The 16,727-nt window shown below is 43.0% G+C and overlaps 1 protein-coding gene across 1 annotated transcript in view; it reads left to right on the top strand.

Moving 5' to 3' along the window:
- Window positions 1–16,727, top strand: part of GDPD4 (glycerophosphodiester phosphodiesterase domain containing 4) — a 37,458-nt gene that overhangs the window by 15,393 nt on the left and 5,338 nt on the right. The window contains exons 3-12 of the mRNA XM_050332606.1: window positions 399–502; window positions 1,238–1,331; window positions 6,200–6,259; window positions 8,013–8,111; window positions 10,200–10,293; window positions 11,887–12,032; window positions 12,520–12,602; window positions 13,469–13,619; window positions 14,327–14,551; window positions 15,358–15,515. Coding sequence (XP_050188563.1) covers window positions 399–502; window positions 1,238–1,331; window positions 6,200–6,259; window positions 8,013–8,111; window positions 10,200–10,293; window positions 11,887–12,032; window positions 12,520–12,602; window positions 13,469–13,619; window positions 14,327–14,551; window positions 15,358–15,515 — 1,214 coding nt within the window. The remainder of the gene's footprint in view (window positions 1–398; window positions 503–1,237; window positions 1,332–6,199; window positions 6,260–8,012; window positions 8,112–10,199; window positions 10,294–11,886; window positions 12,033–12,519; window positions 12,603–13,468; window positions 13,620–14,326; window positions 14,552–15,357; window positions 15,516–16,727) is intronic.

The following is a 16,727-nucleotide window of genomic DNA, read 5'->3' as shown; positions in this document are numbered from 1 at the left end:
GTGTGGTAGCAGGGAAGGACTTTGCACCAAACCCTCCTGTCTAGTGAAACATCTCAGAGTCATGGAATCAATTTAAAGAAGTAGCATTAGCGATGGGTGTGCAGTAAGAATTGCAAAGACAACTGCTGCACAGTACAATTTCCTCTCATATGAGGTGTTTTAAATCCTGTTCACTTGGGAAGTTATGAGTTTTCCCTGAAAACAAATACTTCTGAGTACAGTTTTGAGGACATTCCCCTGGTCATAAGGGACAGGGAGGGAATTCCTCTCTATATTTACTTCAATTAGAATTTTAACAGCAAGCCATATATTTTAGGAACAGCCTAAAAGTACCTCACATTTACATTGATTACTTTGGGGTAACCAAGGCTCTGACCACTTGTCTTTTCCCTCTCCAGCGGGAATGCCTGTTTTTCCCATTGCTCATTGGAGCTTTCTGCTTTTCTCTGGTCTTTCTATACATGTGGGGTGAAGGGAAAAATGACTACAACAACTTTGACTGGTAAGTACCATCGTTTCCTCCTCTCTCACTCCCTGGGCAGATCACCAGGGTGACTGGGAAGGGATGAGTACCTTCCCCAGCATCTGTGCTGCAACAGGGCACTTCAGCCATGAAGCAAAGATTTGGCATTTTAAACTCTTGGTTACAGCATCCAAATTGAATGTCCAGAGACTTCAGAGGTGCTGAGACTCTGCATTTTGCTTGGCTACAATTTTTAGGTGTGTAAATTTGGAAGAAAGGGGAGAATCATCATCCCAAATATTGTGAGTGAAAGGGACTAAGTAGCTCTTTCCTTCTCTGAATCCCTTTCTCCTCCCAGCCCCCTATTCCACCTGAAGAAATGTGATGGCTGGAATTTGAGGCATTGCACCAGCTAACTTGCTGAAAGAGAATTCCATATTCCCAGACTCAAAAGTAAGAAATGATCGTCAGAAATTTATGCATGTCCTTTCCTTCTGTATCACGTAGGAAAGTTATGCAAATCTGGCCTCTAAAACTAAATTAAAACTGCTCAAATAATATGGGAAGGAAAGGTGTAATAAGGTGTACTAGTCTGGTGGTTAATGCGATCAGGGATTTTGGGAAGGAGGCTCTTAATCACTTTTTCATGTTACATGATAAGTTATCCCTCCCTCCTCCTTTATTACTTTGAAAATTTCAGAATTTCAAGGAACAGGGTTCCTCCAGTCCATATGCTAACCACAAACACTATTACAATATTTTGTTGCTTTCTAGGTATAACTATGGGAATCTGGGCTTCTGGTTTCTCTGGTCTCTTGTTATCCTTATACTGGCTTCAATCTTGTTCACATACATCTCACTGTTGCTGGTAAGTAATGCTCCTTGTAAGCTGACCTTGACTTATAGTCCTGAAAAGGAAATAGACTAAAGCTCAGTCTAGCCCACCATACAATCCTGAGACAGTGGATGCCTAGGGAAGATTTGGAGCACAGTGATTGTTTATGGTACTTTCTCCTCATATCCACCTGCAAATGACTAGTTTTAGCTCAGGGGTCTCTGAGCCAGAGAGAGTTTCTGTGATTTCTTTTGATGGTTTGCCTTTGATAAATGTGTCCAATCTCTCCTTGAACACAAGGAAAGCTGAGCCAGCAGTGGCTGGATTTAGATTTAGGGGAAGCTAAAAATTGTTGCTTTGGCAGCAGGGAAGTATGGAGCTCTGAGTCATGTAGCGGTGGTGATACGTCATCACAGCTGAGTTGTTCTTCTAATCGCGGAAAAAAGGTTCTTTAGAGGAAAAAGAATATTATCACTGAAGCTACTTTGACTCACTCTGCTTTGCTGGAGTTTTCTCCAGGTAGAGACTACAGACATGGTCACGAAAACACTGCTGAGGTTTATGCTGAAAGAGGTTCCTGAAATCTTCATTTTCCAGATCCTATTAAATTTTCTCTTTAGTTGTATTCTGCTGTCTGCTTTGGTTACTGAAAATATATCAAACCCAAACTTTCCCTAAAATTTCTACCTACTCATCCCTTTCCTTTATCTTCTCCCTCATAAGGAATCTCCCAAATAAAGACAGATCTACACCTGTGTTTCTACCTTCTGCATCCAGAGCTATAGGGTAAGAAATCACTTTAACTCCAGACACTGGAGTCCACTTTCAGTCTCATGCCTGCTCCAACTTTCATTTTGAAATACCAGGTGCTGAGAGTGAGGTTATGGCTTTGTCTCACCTCTGTGACCAAGACAACCACCTTTTATCATCCATTCCTGCTGTTCTTACCCATTCCCTGATGTGTCATGATATAGTCAGTCTGTAAATTGCTCATGACAGGGAATGTCTTTTGGCTTTGTCCATGCAGTGCCTAACACAAATGGTTTCTGGGGTACTTTGTCCCTACGGAAGTAGAAGTAAATAGTGGTTTTATTCTAGTGCTAGTAATAACCTCCCCCAAGTGATAAATAGGACAGTTGCTTGGCCTTGCCCACAGCAACCAATAACATCACAAAAGATGTGAACTGAGATCTGAGTAGGATAAACAGCAACAAGGATTTTGTAACATCCTAGTGGCTCTAGGGCTCAAGGATTATTATGTAGCAAAGCCTACCTGCTTTTCCAGTGGCCATGGAATAGTGTGGGTGGTTTGATGGTTACAATGCTACTTTGGGCAACTCGGAGCTTTGCCAGACACGATCATATGACAGAGCTGCATCTGAGATTGTGCCTCAGCAGGCTGTGGATCTAGAGTCAGCCTCAGGATCATTCCAATGCCCCATAGCACAGACTAGAAACAGGCTTTACATGATTTCCTGGGCTTGAGTAGCCTGAAGAGCCCTGGGACTGGTGTGTCAGCCTGGTCATGTTCTGTCTGGATCCAAACAGCAGCCAATGTCCAAGCAGTGGACTTTCTTAGAGGAGTTCCATGTGTTTGTCAGGGTCAATGTGATGACCACGAACTGTCAGGGCAGGTGATTGGCAAAGTAAAGACAGAAAGGAAGATGGAAGTTATGAAGTGAAACTGGTGTCCTGCATGGCTTAGTTCAGTCCTGGTCTCACTCTTTATTTTGTAGATAAATTGTCCTTCTCTCCTCAAGCCTCTCAGTTCTGTCTAATGAGGCTAACAACATTTTCCTTCCTCAGAAGGGTGAGCACGGATAAACCTGAAATAATACGAATAGTCTGAACAGTATCAGACAACAGGAGAAACACTTGAAGATGTTCCTCTGCTCTGAGGACATCTGAGGACACAGCCTCTGCAGTGAAGTTCCATTTTCTCCTTGCTTTCACGAAGCTGTTAAGTGACACAGCCAAAGCTGTTTGGTGTTTCTAAGGGCATTTGCCCTAATTAATTGCATCACCGTGCCACCATGTCCTCTGTGGCAAGACTGCTATATACATCTATGTTGAGTGGTGGTGTTGAGAGGCATGAGGCTGTTCCTTAAATAGGATTAGATCTTGAAGGAAAGGGAAACAAGGGAAGTTATCACTGCCATCATTTATGCTCCCACTGTCTCCAGGTATGAAGGGTATTGTAACAGCTGTGGCTGGATAATGCTCATTGCAGCAGGGCTCTTTCAGAAAAGGACTCTACCAGGAATCCACCCCTCCACCACTGTTTGCAGAGCTTTCCTTTCACTGAAGGCTTTGATGGACTACCAGCAAAACACTGGGAACCTCACAGGCTAGTACATGTAACTCAGCCCTTCCACTTCTAAATAAATCTATCAGTGTGGGCGTTATACGATAGCTGGATTGATCAAATATGTTTCAAATAACTGATGGCCAAATAGGTTGCTGCCACAATGGATTATATTCCAAGTTCTGGTTGAACAGCATTGGATGGAGACTACCCTAACACTTGTTACACGAGGGACTGGAGAGCTTATTATTAGAGGCAATATTTTCTTGTGCTGCATGAGCAGCCCGTCACATCTGGAAACTGAGCGCCCTGATGCCTTTGTTGGAGCAGAAAGATTTTATAGCAGCCAGTGGCTGGTCTGGTTTTGTTTTTAAACACCATATTCTTTTTCTTAATGATGGCACCCAACTGGAGCCTGGAAGCCTGCTTCCATGAACTTATTGTGAACCTCTGAAGCATACATGCTTCTGACCACCAGCCACAAGTGGCTGAAGAAAATGCTGCACGAAATAGCACTAGCTGTCTGTACAGAGAAGGTCTCCATCCTCATGCATCATTGTCATTTTTTCAAATGATCAATTCCAAATAATTCAATTGTTTAATCACTCCCCAAGGAGTGATTTAGCCCCATTAGGGATAAAAGATTAAACTGAGGGTCTAATTATAGAACTGTTCATTCTCAGCAAAGAAGAAAAATCTTTTCTTGTTCAGACTTTCAAACACCAACAGATAGCATTTTCCTCTTTGGAGTTCAACCATGTTTGTTCTTAGGGTTGTGGGGAGCTGACTTGTGAATGTACAAAATACAGGGCTTCAGATATGTTGTGGCCTCTCTATTCATAGACTGAGAGAACTCAAATTGACACTGAAATCCAAAAAGTGACTTCAAACCTCCATCCCTCAGAGACTAAGGTACCAGACAAGTTCTGAGTTGCTGTATTTTTGCCAAAAAGTGAATGTGAGGACCTGAATCCAGCTGTTGTGAACATCTGAGTGAGCAGCTGTTCCAGGTGAGGCGAGTGTTTAAGTGCCTGCCTCCATGTCCTCATTCGTCAGCGGGGTTCTTCACCCAGAGAGTGGTGGTGCACTGGAACAGGCTCCCCTGGGAAGCAGTCGCAGCACCAAGACTTACAGAGTTCCTTGAGTTCAAGAAGCATCTGGACAATGCTCTCAGGCACATGGTGTGATCCTTGGTGCGATCCTATACAGAGGCAGAGTATGGACTTTGATGATCCTTGCGGTTCCTTCCAACTCAGAATATTCTAAGTGTTTGGCTTTACTGTATGCAAGGACCAGGTCTTTGTGTAACATTGCTTGTCGAAAAGGAACAAAGGGTCTATTTTCTTTATTTTTTTCCCCCTGAAATATCTTATTTATATGGGGCTGACTTTAGATCTCCAGTACTATTTCAGTTCTCTCTGAACTGCTCCCACTGTTACTCATCATATAGGTATAGGATTCCATTAAAGGAACTCAGTGTGTCAGGAGTGACTTTAAGGCTGATCTATATTAACTGCTGAGTTTATCACAGAATCATAAAATGGTATGGGTTGGCAGGCACCTTCAAGATTATCTAGTTCCACGCCCCTGTCATGGACAGAAACACCTTCCATTAGATCAGGTTGCTCAAAGCCCCATCCAGCCTGGACTTATATCTTGCTTCAAATCAGCATGACTCTGGAAAGAGAGTATGTTTGTAGATGGGTAGGAAACAACTTACATTCCTTTGCAGTTATGTTCCTGGAGAGAAGAGCCTCTTCCCCTATGTCCTGTTTTCCTACAATCCCACTATCCTATAATCTGGAGGGACTTGCATCATAAATGATCCTCCTCAGTGGAGCACTGAAATCTACTAACTGATACTTTTCTCTAAGTCCTGATATCTGGTGATATTGTTCCCCAAATTATCCTTTACAGTGATCAGGAAGCTCACTCCAGGCATTCAGGCCTGTGCATTTTCACAGAGGCAAAGTGCTGCTCCTGGTGAAACTCATGTCCTTGTTCATTGGTTGCTTAGGCCAACCACCAAAAAATGGAGTAATTTAATCTCCAAGATAATTTTCTGTGGTCTGAGATGTGCCTGTCTCTTGCATTCCCTGTGGTTACTGGGGGAGGAGCATTGCCTCCTTTGCTGTGTCTTTTTGTGCTGCTTTAGAGGCATTTTTTATTCCCTGGCCTCTCTGTCATGGTTGATATGCCTCTAATCACAACCAATGCCCAGAAAATAATCAGGGTTAGTGCTGTATTGGTTTATACAATAGCTGCTCACCCTGGCCATCAATCCTCTTTCAGTGTCTGTACTCACAAAGAAAAATCATTGAAAGTGAGTACCCCAAAGTGACCAATTATCTGTTACCCATTAAAAAGTCTTTGGTCTTGCAGGGCAGCCTTGACACATGCTTGGCCATTTCAGAAACATTTTTACTGTAGCAATACACATTTCTCTGCATGCACCTGTCCTGCAAACAGCTTTGACATTGTGCAGGAAGACGTAGTGTAAAGTAACTTCCCAATGCAAAAATAATTCCAGAAGTACCTCACTGAACACGTCATCATCTTCCCGCAGGATGCATTCAATGTCTTCTTGATTTCACAGGTCCTCGCGATGTGTTTGCTTGCAGAAGGTCAGCAGCTGTACCTGCACTGGACTCACAAGGTGGGGAGAGTCAGGGCTTTCTGGTAACTCTAATCTGTGCTTTAAATTAATTGAGTCTGTGGTATTTCTTTGCATGAAAAACCTCTTGGACTATGGGAGAGAAGGAAGAGAGGGAAGAGGTTAATCTTATGAGGATTTAACTGTCCATAAGAATGATATCTGCACCTGAGCTGATCACTCAAATTCCTTTTGCACTCAGTGGAGGGAAATGAATCCTCTGAGGATGCAATTCATCCAGCTGGTCATAGCCATCTAAATTAAGATGAGATGAATCACACTCAAAGAACCTTTTTTCCCCACTGACTCTCAAAGGTGCCTGCAGTGACTCATTCAGGTGAAGATGTCTATATTTGACACATCTACATATGGTAACATGGAGTCAAAAGCGAAGTTTCTAGGAGAAGCACAGCATGATTTTCTGTAGCAGACCCCAGCAACAGTGAAAAAAGTGTCTGCTCTCTATTCAGAAGGGAAATACGGCTTTTCCAAGGCATCCTGGTGCCTCATGCCTTTTGGTCTTTGGATGGTTCTCTGGAAGTGTTCAAGGCCAGGCTGGATGGGGCCTAAGCAATCTGATCTAGTGGGTGGCATCCCTGCCATGGTTGGAGCTAGATGATCTTTAAGGTTCCTTCCAACCCAAATGGTAGAACTCTGCAATTCTCTAATTCTATTCTATGGTTTGGGAAATGCCACCTAGAGTTTTGAAGGCACAAAAATAAATCCTCAGAGATTTGTTCCTGCAAAGTTACGTGTTAGAATCATCATCCTTAAGTAATTATTGGGGCTATGTAAGGCATTTAAGAAATGCTCCTTTAGCCATGCAGTCTAGGATAGAATGTAATGTGTTTGCAAATCCTGCAGTGGAAGGGAATAGCCAAATATGTGGATAGTAATCCTGTATTTCTTTATTTAAGTAATGGAAATGGAGGGATCTTTACTATTGAGAACAGGATTCCAGAAGAACCAGAAAGATGTAGAATAATTTGCAAAAAAAAAAAAAAAAAAAGAAAAAGGCATTCTTGGGTGCAAGACATTAGGGATAGATTATTAAGGTGTTGATCCATAGAAGATCCTCTGAAGAATGGTAGGGCCTTGGTAGAATTTCTGCTTGCCCATAGTTGTCAACAGATAGATGATGTACCTAGAAGGGCCTGCCATCACCACTGTGCTGGTACCAAACTAAACAAGAAACTGAAGACTAGGCTAGATGCCTCCTCACCTTTTTGATTGAAAAGTGAACTCTCATCTCTTAATTATGGGAATGTTTGCTGTTGCTGAAGCCTGTTGCAGAGCAGCTCACAGCATAAGGAATTTTTTTACTGTCCCTTTTGGAGGTAATTTGTCACTTCTGACTTTAGAAGTGATGAATTCCACCTGCAGGTTAGGGATTTAATGTGAGCTGGTCACCTAGTCTCCATCCATATCAACTGAGAGAGGCACATTCCATCATACTGCAAGCAGGAATGGATCACCTCTAGAAATTCCTCTTTATCCTCTTTATAGAGGGAGTCTTGAGGGCTGACTTAGTTGGATAATCAACTCTTGAGATCAGTCCTGCCATGCAGAAAAAACAATGATAGCATTGTTGGTCTGTTTTTAGTCCCATTGAATCTCTCTGTCTCTGAACTGGGGAAGTCAATCTCATGCATCCTAAACAATTTACCAAGCTGCTTAAATTAGCCTGTGACTCAGATGGATGGCACACCCTGTGCAGAAATGCTGAAGCTGATTTATGACTCCTTTGTGTCCCCAGATTGGTACGTTTCTTGTCCTGGGCTTCTCTATTGCGTGCCTCTTTGCATTAACTGTACTCTGGGGAGATCACTGGAAAACTGTTCGTCTGTCATTCCAGGTAAGAGAAGTTGGGAAGTCTGTTTGAAAGAAAAATGTGTGAATAGAAATATTTTGTGAAAATTGATAGAAGATATTCCGTAGAAGATATTATGGTGGTTTTTGACATGGGTTTTCCTGTCAGGGTATGTAGTTGTGAGTAAACTTTTATTATGACTTAACATTTCCTGTTGGAAGAAAGGAAACCAAGACCTGAGGCTGAGTTTCAAGCTATGTGTCTCAGTTTGGGAAGTTATAGCCTTTTGTTGTTTGTTTTCTTTTTTTGTTTGTTCGGTTTTGTTGTTGTTGTTGTTTGGGTTTGTTTGTTTGTGGGAGGGGTTGTTTGTTGTTTGGTTTTGTTTTTCCCCCCCATTTTCAGCTGTTGAGGGCAGGTAAATCAGACCCCTTTGGCTGGTAGAGTTGCTGGAGCAAGAAGTTTCTCCCTCATCAGATTCTGCCATTACAGCAGACTTAGCATTAGCACAATTTCATCTCATAGGGGCAGGACAGCACTGAGTTTTTGGGGAGCAGGTGGAGAGTACTGGAGTCAGGTGGGACAACATGGTGGATGCAGGAGGTCAGAGTGGTTGGGTGATGCCTCCACAACTCCCATCAGATCTGAAGATGGAGGCAAGAGCTGCCCAGTCCTGTTCAGGTCCCCACTTGTATTGGGAAGGAAGAAGTATGTAGCCTTTGGCTACATAGCTGCTTTGCAGAATCCAAACCACTCTACAATTCTATGATTCCATGTTATTTGGAAGTTAGTCTGTTACTTCTCCCTATGTGGCTTAGTGCTTGTGAAGGCTGGAAGAGCAATGCAAATGGACTGGAAGAGGAATCAAAGATGTGATGTTTGTAGGGTGTGGTTAATTGCACATTCCTGCTCTATAGAGTTTGCTAACCATTGGTGTAATCAGTGGCAAAGGTCATGAGAAACCATCAGCTTCTCCTCCCCGTGGCAGACATCAGGGAATGTGGATGAGGAGTAGATACAAGAGAATTTGGGTTGCCCACAGGTGCTGTTTATTTCAGGTGTCCATGCCCTTTGAGATGGTCTCCAACTGCTGTTCCCAAAGGACATGAAACTCTTGTAGATGCTGTGTCATATCCATTAGCCCTGCAAATCTATCTCATGTATTTTGGACATCTCAGATGGCACCTCTGTGCAATTGAATCCTAACCCTGCTTCTGGTTGGTGTCAAGTGTCTGAGGCAGACAGTATCACACGCAATAACATCTCTCAATGACTGATGCTTTTTTCCAACCTTTCCAGCTAGCAAATCAGCATCAGGACTAAGCAATAGGAAAGACTTGCATCTGGATAGTTTTTTTCCCTAGCACGTAACTTAATAGTTCTCAGTTCTAGCTGGAACATGCACCACAGGGTTCTGATGAGCGTGAGAAAATGAGGGATTGGTTTCTTGCTCAGATTTGCCTAGTTTTATGAAAAGTGTGTCATACCAACAACCATTCAGAGTCTGTACAAAAACTATTTCTGCTTGGTTTCCAACTCTATTCATGCATTCATTATAACCACAGAAGTGATCCTTAGCTTATGATCTTCTTGTTTTGTCTTTAGGAGTAAAGAAATAAAATCTAATGACTATATAATACATCTGCTTCTCTTATACTACAATAGTTTCATACAAATGTAAATACCACATTTTATCAGTCAGGGTTGTTTACATTGGTTTAATGATTTAACTGCAGTGTAGTGTGGAGATAACTATTACCTGGATGGGATTGGATTGGAATAGTTTAGATTGGGTTAAACTGGAAGATATTCACAGGTTATGGCATATCAGTAATGGCAATCATGTCCTCATGGATGGGGATAGTCATGTCCCCTTCAGCTGACTCAGGAGAAAGGAAAGCAGTAAGAAGCATTCCTCAGCCCAAGGAGCACTCCCTTCTACCTGGCCAGGGCTACACGTCTCTCCTCCAAATTCTGAGTATTTGGTGGATACAACACAGGTGTGAGAGAGTGGTTGAACTGCTGGTATCTGCAGCAGGAGCCCATCCAGGTGTAGGGCTGTAACTGTGCTGGGGTTTGTTTCCGTGTGTCTCCACAGTTCATCCTTTGACTAAAATGCTTTTCTCTCCTTGCCAGATCACAGCTCCCTATCTCCATATAGGGGCCATCGCCATCATGGTCCTCCTGTCCTGGCCCGTGGCTCTTCATGCTATCAGAGCAGATAAGAAAGGTAGAGCAGCTCTGCTTCCTGCTCTCTGTATGACAACAGATGTATATCAGCATTGGAATAGAGGTGTTCAGGAACCCTTTACTCCCACACCTGCACTCCATCTGGAGGAGACTTTTAAATTCTGCATATTCCAGGGAAATTAGCAGGGCTGGGGCTTGGGCTGTGCCCTGTCCTGTTTCTGTCCCAGTGTGTTAATGGTTTGCATACCCCCTTGCACAGTTTTGCCCTATACTGAGGCAGTGACCTGCCTTAAGACAGGAGGTTAGCAGAGGCAGCCATGTTCTGAGTGATGTGTAAAAATCTGTTCAGCCCTCTGCAGGAGAAAGCAGCCAGTGGCAGCTCTTTTGGCTGATTTTTGGTTGCTGTACACAGCTTAGCTGTGTCAGAAGGGATCTTCAGTCCAGTCAGTCAAAACCACTTCAGACTAGCACACCTCAGGAGAAGCCAACTGAGATAGGGGAAAGAGATTTTTGATCAATTCCTGGTGTTATCTCATAGGAACTTGCTGTCCACCTCTAGAAGTATGACCATGTGTTGTAAAGACAAAGCCAGATGCCAGGAACAACTGCAGGAAAGCCTGACTCTTGGACTGGCTGTTTTAATCTGACCTTGTCTTTCCATATAGCCAAAACTGTCTACATGATACCCATCTACAGATGTTATTTGCAATAAAAATCACAGACATAATGGACTGGTGAAAGAATTAGACATAATGGACTGGTGAAAGAATTTTTTTCCAGTTCAGGATTTTATTGTTGAGCTACAGCTGGGGAGGTTGGGGGAGAATATGCAGGGATCTTAGACATTAAGTAGCATCATGCCTGATGTACTCTTAGCTCAGTCATCATCTTAGTGTAAGCCCAGATTCCTTCAGAGCCACGGCACAAGGTGCAGAGGGGTGGTGGTACCCATTCAGGAAAGAGGTGTTGGTGCATAGGTGCTTGTTTCTCGGAGAACTTGTTTTGGTTCCTGAAGTGAAGGGTCTCTGGGACTCTTGGGCACTGTGCCAACAGACTCCAGAGAAGACCATAGGTAATGAATTGGCAAGTTTCTGAGGTGCAATATCCATGACCTTAGAGTCTGTAGGATTCTCTAGATCACACACAGGAGATCACTAACAACAATGTGAATAAACCAGGGAAGTATTTACCATAAGGAGATGTAACTTGGCTGAAGGAGAAATGTTCCTTCTCTTCCTCAGTGTGAATGAAACTTGAGAATGGTGCTTGTTCTTATCTGAGCAAGAAAAAAATTAGCACCCTTCTGTTGAGGATTGTTCAGATGGAGGATATTTCATTGCTCCACCTCTAAAGAAAAAGAAATTAAGGCCATGTCTTCCTGTAAGGCATAATGAGATGTAATTAAAGCATAAAATCTGCAATCCTGACTTAGCCTGCATCCTTGCTTTGAACAGTTTGTTTTTCTGGTTTGCATTGTTTGGAGAGAAAGTGAAAGTTAGGGGAAGAAGGAATGGAAAAAGGATGGGACAAGTAGCCATTTAGCTGGAGGGCTGTATTAAAAGTCAAGTTGCAAGGCAGACTCGTATGTTACCTCGTGGATTAACTCTAGCCTTCCTCCTTCAAATTCTTTCAGTTATTCAGGTGATAATTATTGGTCCATACGTGGCTATCCTTCTCTTTCTTTTCTTGATACCTCTGGGGATGTACTCTCCTTGCATCAGAGAGATGGGAACACTTGGACCAAAGCCAGCCCTCATCGGACACCGTGGAGCACCAATGGTAGGTCTGGAGAATGCATTTTATGTAATTTCTTCCTCCTGTGTCTTGCTACCTTCATCATCATCTTCTGTTGTTTGTTTTTTTTTTTCCTCCATGGAATCTGTGAAGGGTGCAAGGCGAGACATGTCTGGTTGGGACTGCATGCCAAAGGCATCACTCACTGCATGGATTTGCTTACAAGGATAATGCTGTTCCTGAGGGGCACAACCAGGCTGGATGGGGCTCTGAGCAATCTGGTTTAGTGGGAGGTGTCTCTGCCCATGATGGGGTTTGGAATGGGATGATATTCAAGGTCCCTTCCAACCTAAGTTGGATGATTCTACAACAAGATGGGTTTGGCTAAAGTGGAAGAAAACAAACAGTAGACTAACAATATAATGATACTCCCTTAATAAAAAACAGAGGTGTTACAAAAAGGCAGAAAGTACTTACAGAGTCCTCCAGACTGTGTTCGAAAATGATTCGCTCATGCACTTTTTTTTTTCAGCTAGCGCCAGAAAACACTGAGATGTCATTTCAGAAGACAATTGAGCATGGTGGGGATGGTCTTGAGACAGATGTCACCATTAGGTGAGGGGAAAACACTGCATCTCACAGAACATATGCTACTTCTTCTAAGGGTTTTTTTTGGAGATAGGCAGCTCCAGGCAATTAGGTTTTACTGATGGCTGGAACAGGGCCCCTTGGATGACAGAGGCTGTAGGGCATGGTTGTTCTCAGGCAAGTCAATAAGCTGCAGCTATTGATTTAACAATCGTTATTTCTACTGTATATTTTAAATGCTTGACAGAGTATAAAGACAAGTCCCTACTCTACTCTCATTTCCAGGTCACAGTGAGGGTTGTATCAGGTCTACAGACCAACAGAAAATTGTGTTCAGACTTGTGACAGCATTGTCCTAATTATTAGATCTTTGATTGCCTTTGTTTGGTGGACTCATTGCCATGAACTGCTAACACTCTGTGCATGATGAGCAGTTTCCAGACACTGAATGGGAAAAACACTAACACTTACATGCTGTACCTATCTAGACCTTTCTATAAGAGAAAATTCTGCATTTCCATCACTGTCTACTTAGATTTCAGTCCTCTGAAAACCATAGAAACACTTTGATGTCAGCAAAAAGAGGTTTCAACCATGAGTCACTATCCATTTTTGTGGGGGTTGGCCACCACAAAGGTCACCATCTCCATGTTGCTCCTAAGGAACTGAGGCACAGACAGGCATGACTTCTCCCAGGTCACCTAGCAGTATTTAAGCTGGAAATAAACTGGTGTTTTGATCCTCAGCCTTCCTCCCCATCGCACCCTCTGCACTGAGGGAGGCCATACTGCTGCATTCACGGTGGCCCACATATTCCTCTGACCTGGAATGAGTCTGCTCTTGCCGTGAAGGAAGCTGCACCCCAGGTGACCTGAACTCTTACTCTTCAACAGCTATGATGGGGTTCCTTTCCTCATGCATGACACCACCTTGAAGAGGACAACTAACATCAAAGAAGTCTACCCTAATGACACTGATCAAAATGCTGCATTATTCTCCTGGGATACCCTGCAGAAATTGAATGCTGGAGCATGGTTCCTTAAGGTAAGTGTCATAAATGGCTAGAAACATTCAAGGTCAGGTTGGACTGGGCTCTGAGCAACCTGATCCAGCTGAAGATGTCCCTATTCACTGCAGGGGCATTGGACTGGATGAGCTCTAAAGGCCTCTTCCAATCCAAACGATTGTATGATTCTATGACTATCGCCAGCTGTCTCTGATGTAGAAGAGACACCAGATGCCTATTACTTAACAGCACCAGTGTTAGAAAAGGAATTACTGTTTGAGCCAAAACTCAAAGAAGTCAGTAAAAATACTTCACTTTGGGTCTCTCTGCTTTTTCCAGTTGTCCTTCAGGCTTAGGAGACCTACAACAACTGGCTGGTGGGTGTTCTTGTGTCACCTTATCTTGGAAGCAGCAGAATTCGTGGGCTGTGGGGAGAAGACAAGAGCTACTTTTGCAATGTGCTGTGCATAATATTCAGAGCTAGCAAGATGGGACAGAGAAGCACAGCAGTGCTATCAGTGAGCTATGCAATTTAGGTCCCAGAAGCACTGTCATCACAGCCTGAGTTGATTTCCTCCAATTCTTACGTAGGAGAGATAAGCAAAATAAAATATCCCCACCTGCTGAGGACTGATATCAAACCTTTTCCCTTTTAGAAATAGGAGGTTTTTACATACAGCTGAATCCCAGAGCAAACTACCTGATTGATTTCCTTTTTCTTTTTTTGGTATCTCTTTATTTCTAGGACAAACCTTTTTCATTCATGGGCTCACTGTCAGAGGCAGATCAAAACCAGGCAATGAATCAGTCCATTTACAAGCTGAGTAATTTCTTGCGCCTCGCAGACAGTCACAATAAACTTGTGATATTTGATCTCTACCGCCCTCCAGAGAAACATCCTTACAGGAACTTGTGGATCAGCAGAACCCTGGAAGTCATTCTCAAGGAGTCAGGGATTAAACCCCATCTGGTAGGGTGACCTCACTCCATCTCTTTTTCTTGCTCTCGAAATTGGGATTTTAGGGTCATACCTTGCATGATTTCACCTGCATTAAGTTGGTCGCTTGCATTTCTCTCATTTTAAAAGGTATTATTTGGAGTATATTTCTGCTATTAGCTCCTCATCAGGTACAAAATGGTCTAACCCTCCAGGCAGCTACAGGAAATATGGCAGTATGTATGCCAGCTGATGCCTTAGCCCCCAGACAGCACCCTTTCATAATTGTAATAATTATCAGTCTACTCCCTGCTACCCATGCCTGTTTTATATATTACATAAAAACTTCTAGCTTAAATTAAAATACAGAATTGAAACTGGGAGCCTTTATTGCCTTCCTCCTTCTGGCAGTGAATGAATGCTAAACTCATATGAATCAGGTTACATACCCTCTAATGTCCGGGAAGTTACGCTGATCTGTATCTGCTGAAGACTTTTTCTTCCATGCTGGAAGAATGAGAGAACAGAATATTTTCTGTTGCCTTTTCCATAAACCAAAGCTGTCTTTTCATTCATTTCCAACACCACAGCTTTTGTTGGGCTGTGTGAAACGTACTCACTGGTTACCAGTTAAAAAGCAAGGAACAGTGGTTACTTGTTTTTTGATGAAAATGTCTTGACAGTTTTAACCCTGCATCCAAATGTTCTTTGATCATTGGGAGAAACACATCATTCGATAGGCTGGGTTAATCCCCTCAAGATGTTATCTTTACAGTAGGGCATATTAGGGGCATGAATTCTTCTGCTGAGAGTTCATTGGTTCCTCTTGTTGCCTGCAGGTCCTATGGCTGAATAACAACATGAGGTCGTTTATTCAATCTGTCGCTCCTGGGTTTCAGCATACCTTTGGCAGAAAGGCACCAGTTGAAGACCTCTTAAAGAACAACATTGTCAAACTCAATCTGGTCTACACTGATATGTCCAGTGAAGATATTCGGTAGGTTTCAGGCCCAAGTACTGTCTTTAGACTGCAGCTGGACTATGCATGGGGAAATGTCTCCCTCCAGTGACCGGTTCCAGAATTTATAGCATTTTGTATAGTGGTCCTTCAGATCAAGTGGCCATCCCTGATGTATTTTAGGGGTGACAGATTGCAGTTCACTGCTACTGTAGACTAAGAGGTGGTACATGTAATTACTCCTCTTGCCCTAAATTCCATATTGACCAGGATCTGAGGATCTTCCGGTAGAATAACACAGCTCTCTCCTGATTTCTTGTCTTTCTGTTCATGCCATCCTCAGTCCCACCAACACTGAATTGTGGAGAACGCATAACTATTCAATCTCCCATGGCTCTTCCACAAACATCAGTGCGAGTGTGTAATGCTGTGGTGAGAGACCGTCATCCTCTTGTTGCTGGTGTTTTGGAGAGGTCATTTCTTATCTCTGTTACTACCACTACTCTGTTGTATGTGACACACTAAAAATGTCATTTCTACAGTGGAAGGCTCTACATTCATTGCAGGAGTTTCCAAAATGTTTATCTCACATGAAAAAAAACCCACAGAAATCACCAGAAAACCCCCAGCTTTACCTGTCCAGCTCTCCTTTTGTAAATGGGATTTTTTTCCAATGCACAAACCCATTGAAATCCAGTTGGAATGAAGAAAAATCTTCATTACTCTAATCCTTTGGGTGAGAGTAAAGTTCATGTTTTCTCAGTTATAACTGTCACAGGATGTAAAAGCATAGAATCACATGATGGTTTGGGTTGGGACCTTAAATGTCATCTAGTTCCAACCCCCCTGCCATGGGCAGGGATACCTTCCACTAGACCAACTTACTCAGAGCCCCATCCAGCCTGGCTTTGAACACCCCCAGGGATGGAGGTGTCCAGAACCTCTGGGCAACCTGTTCCAGCGCCTCACCACCCTCACAGTCAAGAATTTCTTCCTAAAGTCTGATCTAAACCTTCTCTCCTTCAGCTTAAAGCCATTCTCTCTTGTCTTGTCACTCCATGCCCTTGTCAAAAGTCCCTCTCCAGCTCTCCTGTAGCCCCTTAAGGTACTAGAGGGTTCCTCTAAGGTCTCCTCAGAGCCTTCTTTTTTCCAGGCTGAAAGGTTGAAAAAAATCCTAGGTAGATCCTTTTGGGTAAACCGTGGGTAGATCTTAGGTAGATTTATGAATGCTGGTATAGATGATACATTATA

This window comes from Myiozetetes cayanensis, unplaced genomic scaffold, assembly GCF_022539395.1.
Source record: "Myiozetetes cayanensis isolate MyiCay16 unplaced genomic scaffold, myiCay2020 scf5-8, whole genome shotgun sequence".
Lineage (NCBI taxonomy): Eukaryota > Metazoa > Chordata > Aves > Passeriformes > Tyrannidae > Myiozetetes > Myiozetetes cayanensis.
Note: the sequence above shows the minus strand (reverse complement) of the source record. Positions and strands in the feature narration are given on the sequence as shown.